At 37.7% G+C, this 8,609-nt stretch overlaps 2 protein-coding genes across 2 annotated transcripts; one reads left to right on the forward strand and one right to left on the reverse strand.

Moving 5' to 3' along the window:
* Nucleotides 1-1,577: 1,577 nt before the first annotated feature.
* LOC146158065 (uncharacterized) lies at nt 1,578-3,634 on the reverse strand. The gene is made up of 3 exons (XM_083383728.1): nt 3,156-3,634; nt 2,821-3,074; nt 1,578-1,778 (listed from the first exon to the last, which is right to left on the reverse strand). Exons 1-3 carry the CDS (start codon nt 3,436-3,438, stop codon nt 1,578-1,580), a joined length of 738 nt encoding a protein of 245 aa, XP_083239854.1. The 5' UTR covers nt 3,439-3,634.
* A 981-nt stretch (nt 3,635-4,615) lies between these two features.
* LOC146158066 (uncharacterized) lies at nt 4,616-8,322 on the forward strand. The gene is made up of 5 exons (XM_083385651.1): nt 4,616-5,636; nt 6,422-6,657; nt 7,105-7,136; nt 7,798-7,916; nt 8,225-8,322. Exons 2-4 carry the CDS (start codon nt 6,455-6,457, stop codon nt 7,914-7,916), a joined length of 354 nt encoding a protein of 117 aa, XP_083241777.1. The 5' UTR covers nt 4,616-5,636; nt 6,422-6,454; the 3' UTR covers nt 8,225-8,322.
* The last annotated feature ends 287 nt before the right edge of the window (nt 8,323-8,609 follow it).

Raw genomic sequence — 8,609 nt, forward strand, 5'->3', positions numbered from 1 at the left:
AAAGTCTACAACTAAGTCAGGGGTTCCTAAACTGGGGTCCGTGTACCCATTGGGGGTCCGTAAGCTAGTTTTAGGGGTCCATGAAGGCCAAATTGAAATATTAGTATATATTAAAGAAGAAATCAAATTGTTAAGGAAAACAATTTAATCAAAAATAAAACGGTTTTGCACTGAATGTATTTAGACTCCATTTCACTTTCACATTTGTGGACCAAAATCAGCAAATTTATGAAGTCTACTTGTATTGTGACGTCAATTTATGACGTCATTTTTTAATTTTTTTTGCCTACAGTGGTCTACGCGTTTAAGAACCCCTGATTACTAAATATTGTTTTGCCTAATTTGCAAGTTTTTAAACAATCGGGTGTTTACGTTATTGAGTACGTTATTTGCTTATTTATTGCAAAGTTTTTTGATGTTGTTTAGACATTTCTAAACTGCTCTGAGCATGTTTAGGCGGATGGAACTTTAATATAACTATTACCTCAGTCAGAAGTCATTAGTGTTTATTTACATTGTATAATTCACATAACAAAGCAAGCACTTGAAACGATCAAAGCACTTTACTGCTCAAAATGCGGTAAGCAAGTGGTTAATAAACGCCATATTATTGTCGCGCGACAGCACGCCTCCTGTCAATCATCTGTAAGGTTCAATAATTCACAAAACAAAGCAAGCACTTGAAACGATCAAAGCACTTTACTGCTCAAAATGCGGTAAGCAAGTGGTTAATAAACGCCATATTATTGTCGCGCGACAGCCCGCCCCCTGTGAATCATCTGTAAGGTTCAAAAATGCACAAAACAAAGCAAGCACTTGAAACGATCAAAGCACTTTACTGCTCAAAATGCGGTAAGCAAGTGAATTAATAAACGCCATATTATTGTCGCGCGACAGCATGCCTCCTGTCAATCATCTGTAAGGTTCAATAATGCACAAAACAAAGCAAGCACTTGAAACGATCAAAGCACTTTACTGCTCAAAATGCGGTAAGCAAGTGAATTAATAAACGCCATATTATTGTCGCGCGACAGCACGCCTCCTGTCAATCATCTGTAAGGTTCAATAATGCACAAAACAAAGCAAGCACTTGAAACGATCAAAGCACTTTACTGCTCAACATGCGGTAAGCAAGTGGTTAATAAACGCCATATTATTGTCGCGCGACAGCACGCCTCCTGTCAATCATCTGTAAGGTTCAATAATGCACAAAACAAAGCAAGCACTTGAAACGATCAAAGCACTTTACTGCTCAAAATGCGGTAAGCAAGTGAATTAATAAACGCCATATTATTGTCGCGCGAAAGCATGCCTCCTGTCAATCATCTGTAAGGTTCAATAGTGCACAAAAGAAAAAAAACGATTATAGAATCTGATTTGTTGCTCTAAATTTAAGCAACAACGCAAAAATCAACTGACTCGATGTGTTACTGAAGTGTAAAAAATAAAATTTATATATACCAAAAGACGGTATACGTTGGGGTTTATTAGAGTTCAAAATCGAAGTAGAAATTGCTTTGCAGGCAAGCATATTGTGGAGAAAATCTTCTTGTATTTATTATAGTTGATCAATGATATTAGTTTGATGTTTTAATACGACAAAACGCAACAGGCAATTGGAAGTTGAGACTTGTAGGATTAAACATGCCAATATAAGACGACCCCCTTGTTGGGTTTGTAGCAATAAGCCAAACCACTGCTTGACCCGAACCTGATGGTTCTCCCGGGAACCAACGCACGTAAACACTTCCACCAGATGAACTTCGCATCTCTCCATTCTGTTCAAAAAAGCCGGAATTTATTTTGCCAACCACAATGTAATGATTAGGGCGATGATTTAACTTGCCAAACGAAGTCAAAATTTTCGGTAAAATTTACACGTTAGGTCAAAATCGTTTGCAAAATGCGAAAATGCCAAAAAAAATTTACTAAATAAGAAATACTGCAATAATCTTTGTTAAATTGTTGTTTAGTTTTAAATTAACCTCATCGAAACTTAGTTTTAAATTACATCCAACATCAATTTAACTGTACTGTGTTAAGTTTGCATTAGAGCACTATGCGATACACGTTAAACGTGTAAGGTTGAACTTCGATTTTGCTTTTAGATAGTAGTAAACCTCCGAATTAGACAAATGTATTAGTAGTAGATGCGTGTTTTTTTGGTGGTGAAAATACCGCGATGCCTTTTTTATAGTATAATAGCTCTTTGTTATTTTTATGAACTTATTTAAACAACTAAACCAGGGATAGGTAATTTGTTTTTACCGCAGGCCACATGGAAAGCATAAAATAGTGTAGAAAAGGGATAGCGTGACGCATCAAGCACAGATATAGGGGGGTGTCACAATTCAAAGTTAATTTTGTGTTTTTTCTAATGTATTTTACAAAAAATGAGCCGCGGGCCTGATTAAATTGCTTGGCGGGTCGTAGTTTATCCAGGTCTAAACTAAACTTTACTAAACATATTTTAAAAATAACCCGCGTATTTTTTCGCATTTTTTAAGTTTTTGTCTTTTTGGTATGCCAAAAATAACAGCTAAGCATTTTCAAAAGTTTTGCATAAACCCGAAATAAGAACTGAAAAAAACGAGTAACTAACGACGCCAAAACGTTCTTTATTCAACAGTGCGTGGTTTAAATCGAAGTGTTCCTGATTGTCTTTCAAAATTCAGTGGATTTTAAAGTTTTTAGTGGATTTTGATTTTACACAAATGCAGATGCATTACCGTTTGAAGTCGTATTGTTTTAACTATAAAACGCATTTATGTATTAGCATGAACCGCAACATTTAGTAAGTTTCAAGTTATAATCACCCACCTCGTAAGTTGACGCCAACCAAACTCGTACGACATTGTCAGTTGGGCGGTCCACGTACATATTCCAGGCTCGCTGGATGTACAAATACAGCGTCTCGTACATTTGCTCACTTTCGATATCAACCAGAGTTCCGTTGTGAAACTGGCAAAGACGTTCCGCTGCAACTTTGCCTTTTCCATCCTTTCCAGATGCAACAGTATGTGGAAGCCAGAAGCAAGATCCGTTGAATACAACGCCAGGGCATTGGGACAATTCTGAAACATAAAAAGAATACTTACTAAAGCCAAAAAATATATATTTACGTTTATCAAATTAATTTGACTGAAAAATCTTACCTTTAATTTTCTGGTCGATTTTTTGTTCAATTCTGTTCCAATCAACAGTTGGTTGTGGTCCTGTGGCGCCAATCGGGCCAGCTAAGCCCCTCGGGCCTCTCCGGCCTGGAGGTCCTTGAGCTCCCCTCATGGTTGTTGAGTTCCCCCCGGTGTTGGATTGTTGCATCTCGAACAAGCTGCCAATTGGTTTGCACACCATAAAGTCGTTGGACTGGACTTGTCCGTAGGCAAGCGCATTGCAAGCTTGCAGCAAAACTAGAATTGAAACGCCAAGTTGAAGCATTCTTTTATTATAGCAGCTCTTCCTTCAGATGAGATACCTCGAAAGTTGTGTGTAGGTTCTGTCAACAGCCGTTCTTATATAGCATTCAAAAACCGTTGGTATGCGCAGCCATATTTGGCCAACTCTCCTTGTATGGTTCTTCCATCTATATTTGAACGCCTGCTACCACTCGGCTTTCTCTTATAAGGTTTCGGAATGTTTAGTTGCGAGACTTCAGCCGCGTGGCCGCTCCGCTCTTTCTTCTACTCCTCCCACTTTTTCTCCGCGCTCCTTTTTTCGTCTCCCATTGCAACCCAACGTTGGTTCGGCGGCCATGCGGTCGCCAGCCGTCGCCTGTCGATCAGACGCAACGTGGGGTCGCAAGTAGTCGCAAGTTGCTTTTACCGTAGTTTATTGTGTTAGACGGTGGTTTATTTATATGATAATAGTGTCGGTACTGGTTTTGAGTGTAGGCAATAAAGCACTACACCGTACTTGATCCATACATTAGGCGCACCGGCTTATAAGGCGCACGATCAATTTATGAGGAAAAAAAACACGGTAATACTTTCACTACATAACGATAAAATGTTTGCATAACGATAAACATTCCTAGAAACATCGCGTTTCCCCTACCACCCTAAGAAACCAATATTTTTACCTAATTTTGTTTGTATAAGCACTCACTGGAGTAAAACATATTTTTATATCAGTAGCACTTATGTTTTCGCTAGGAAATAATAGCAAACTGCACAAAGGTTTCGCAGAATTTCATTCCAGCAGTGTATAGCTGTGAAAAAGGCTACGGTGGGCCGCGACAATAAAAGTTTGCCGACCACTGCTTCAACTGAGAGAACAACTTTTCTCATTAGACAAATTTCCACCATACCAGCACGCCTTTCTCAGCGCTTTCATTATTTGCATTTAACAAAACAATAAGTTTTCTCCCATCGCCATTTAATCAAGGTCATTTTGAAGGTCAGGCTAGGTGTGGTTATTGTACAATTGAGACTTATTAATTTCCGGGTAGCCTAATTATCTAATGTAAATTTAATTTTAATTCAATTTTAAGCGATCGTATAACTTTAACTTTTTTATCTGGACTCAAAATATGTGCTGATTTAACTGTTACTTTAAATTGCACGTCTCAGCAACTGAACGATATTTGAAATTATACTTAGTATATCTTATTGCAGTGGTTCGCAGCCTGGGGGTCGCAAGGGATTGTCTTGGGGGGTCGCCGTGTAGAATTTCAAAAAGAAAATAATTATAAGAATTAGGCAGAATGAACTAAAAGTTTAGCAATATAGAAGGAGCAAAGTAACCGCCAGTCTTACATTTGTCTTTGTGTGGCTTTTGCGGCAGTGAACCAGTCGCGTTCATGACGTCACGATTACACCTTTTAATTAATAAATCAAGCGTAGCTTCAGTCAAACAATGTCTAATAAAAATGAATGGACGCTCGAACCAGGGTTGCCAGAAGGCCTAAAATTTCAACCAAAAACAATAAATTGTCCTAATTTCAACTGCTATGAATTAAATTTTTTCTAGTTAACGAAATAAAGTAACTTTTTTCGTGCGATCTCTTTGTAAAATGAGTAAAAAAGGGCCCATTCATTTCGTTCCATGTGTGTAAAGTGTGGCTCTTTGCGGTTAACCAAGTAACAGATGCGGCTTTTGATATTCGATTGGTTGGCCACCTCTCCACTATAGGCTAAATTGCCGAGTCAGGGTCGCTCCATTTTGTAAATACTGGCAATAAACGCTGAGTCATCAGTTCTACTGTAGCGGATTTTCGGTTTGTTGTTATGATTTGTAAAAGTTTGCTTAAATTTGTGTGGCAATTTTCCTCACAAAACAGACAACTCAATCCTTTGCGCTGTAAAATATGTTCATCGTACACTTGCACAATTAGCTATCTATCAACTCCCATATACTTTTCTTGTAAGGCCATAGTAGTGGCGTACTATGGTGCACATTGCACCAAAATCAAGCACAATCTAACGAGCATCTTTAACTTAAATTGCGTTTTTCTCAGGACGTTACGGCATCGACTGCACGTACCGCTGGTATTACTAGAAGCTGCCTGTGGATGACGTCACACCTCTTACGCGCGCCATCGTGTGGTTGTTCTACTGCTGTCATCAGCTGCTGATCTGGGGACTTATCTACCGAGCGCAGCTAGTCACCAATATTAAGGCACGCGGCGAAAAATACAGGTACAGCAGTGTTATTTAGACTTTTTTGTTTAGGAAAACAGGTATAGACACCAGACCAGTGGTTCCCAAACTTTTTTTTTTCACACTTAAAAAATAGTAACTATATCGCGGCACAGAACAACAATATCAAGAGTAATTTTACAATCGCCCTTATCACACGATAAAATATATATAAATGTGTTAAAATAATTAATTTTCTAATGAACAGTGCGTATTTAATTATAAAATGCTTGCGTGTATGCCTGTAATACGAATACTCTCTTTTCCGAAATTACAAAAAGTTTCACGGCACACTTGACAATCTTTTGAGGCACACTAGTGTCACAGTTTGGGAATCACTGCACTAGACAGTGTTGAAAATGAGTAACTATAGAGTTATTCGAAACGTTCAAAATGCGACCTACTTCTGTATGGGGACTGATATACCGCGCACAGCTGGTCACCAGTATGAAGGCACGGGGCGAAAAATACAGGTGAATCAGTGGTTTCTAGACTTATTATACGCCCCTTTTATGTTATGTGTCTATAAAGAAAGTAGAAATGGGCAGAAGGCAACAATAATTAAAAAATATATTCCATTGAAAACATTAAAAACATTGTTTGGGGATTTAACGATCTTGTTCCCATATGGTAATTCAGAAAACCTTAAGACTGTGACAAAATTATTTTGCACATTTATTGATAACTTGGTAGAAACCCAGGGTGTTTTGACGCCACTTGTTGCATTTTTTAACTGCGAAAAAGTCATTTTTGCCGAACACGCCAAACATTGATTTTCTTTCTAGTTTTTAGTAAACATCTAAGTAGAAAAGAAAAACATGAACAAGTTGGTCATCTTCGCCCTGCTCTTCGCCGTTCTTCTCTTGGTCGACACTGACGCTTGGGGACGACGCCGCCGCCGCCGACGACGCCGACGCCGACGCACCAGGCGCCGAAAGAGCTGGATCAGGCATGTCAACAAATGGGCAGGGCACGTCAAGAAGTGGGCCGGCCACGTGAAAAAGTGGACCAGCAAATTCGGGTGAGAGTAAAAAAAATTGTTACAGTGAGAACAAGGCGGTAACTTTGACGTTTGTGGGAAGCTTCTTTTAAACTTTTAACTTCTTAACCGCTAAGAAATTTCAAGAAACGACAACCTTTTTATCTGCATGTAAAAATATCCACAGTGTGTAATATAAAAACAACGTTAGTTGCTAAAAAGATTTGGCCGAGGTCGTGAGTTCGAACCTCGCCGCAGGCTAGTTGTTTAATCCGACGGATGGTCGGTAAGCCATTTCGAGTTATGCGTAGTTTAGGCAAAAATGCATTTTTTTTTACCTTGGGACCAGTATTTTATTTTGGGTAAAGCATTTTTACTTTGGTTCCTCACATGTAACGACTCCACACAAACTGTTACTTGTATTTTCCGAGTGTGGAAATTTTGCTAAATCGAAACTAAACTTTGTTTTTATATTGTTTTTTTTTTCAGAGACGAATCTTTGAAAGACATGACAGTTGAAGGTGAGAGAGTAAAAATTAAGCTAAAAAATGAAAACGTTGTAAACTGAAGGGTTTTCTTAATAGTGAAAAACTAAAGGTTTATAAAACAAGATATCTCCTCGCCCTTTTAAGCAAATGATGACAATGACTTTAAATTGAAGAAAATATTATTTACACTTTTCTGTCGTGGTCAAATACAGTCATTTTATAGGACGTAATGAAAAATATCTTTAATCAAAATCAAGTCAAGGATATAAGTCATTACAACACTGCAAATCATTTTGCCAACAAAACTGTCACGCTAATGTGTTACCATATGCAAGGGCTATACTATTTTATTTTTAGCAAAAGTCCAGTTACAAAAGTTTAAAATTTGCTTAGGACCGTTATAACTCCTATAAAATAATTTACAGTCATACAAAATGCAATACAGTATACGATTTACATATGTCCTTAGCTTGAACTGAGAATTGTGGAATGCCCGTTACTAGAAAGGGGTTTCAATGAACAGCAGCAATTGTTTGTCAAAAAACTCATCAAATCGCATTGCTAAGTAAATACTAAGACAGATAAGGTCCGGATTCAGCCCTAGAAAGGTCCGCATTCGGACCACGGTCCGCCAGTTGAGTAGTCCTACCATAAACTGTAATCTAACCTTAATTTTTTGTTTTTACGCTTTCAGAAATCGCTGCTTTGCACGATAATGAAGAATTCCGCCAGAAGCTTCGCGATGCCGGGGCAGAAGTCGATGAATTCGACGAAAAATCAGAAGATGAACTCCTGGACATCACTGATGTTTAGGTGAGCTAAAACTAATTACATGAAGTTATCATAATTCCGACACTTATTTGGGGTGGGTGACAACTTGTTGTTTGAATTTATTTTCCAGATTTTCGGATAAACTTATTAATTGGGGGTTCGCCAGAAAAGTAATTCTCAAGTTTTTTTTTAGGTCCCACTTTTGTTTTCAAAAAAATGCCGGCCCAAATTTGCTTAGTTTGCTGTTAATAATTAACTAGAATTTTTATAATTGGACAGAAAGCCATAATGTTGTCAAAAAATCCTTGAAAGTTATTGTGTTCTAACTTTTTCTCGTTTGAAATTAACAGATGACCAAACCGTCCTCAACATCAATCCATAGATGACAACATTTCACCCAACGATAAAGTTGTTTTCACTTCACTATCAATAAAAATCAGAGATTATTTTTGGGTCGTGTTTTGAACTGATTGCAAGCCCAACATTGGCTATATATCGTATTGCAAGGTTTATCATTTAATTGGATAGTTAAAATATAAAAGTAAGATTCTTGTTTTCGAAATGATGCTTAGACCAGACTAGGACAACTAGATAATTCTAGTTTTCTAATTTGTGAGTTGCTTGTGTGTTCTAATTCTAATTCTAATCTAATTTGCATTTTACCAAAAAGGCTACTTTGTCCAACGTCATTTTTAGACTCTCAGTTCAAACACAGAATTTCAATTAAAATGTTAT

Source organism: Ascidiella aspersa, chromosome 3, assembly GCF_963924565.1.
Source record: "Ascidiella aspersa chromosome 3, kaAscAspe10.2, whole genome shotgun sequence".
Classification (NCBI taxonomy): Eukaryota; Metazoa; Chordata; class Ascidiacea; order Phlebobranchia; family Ascidiidae; genus Ascidiella; species Ascidiella aspersa.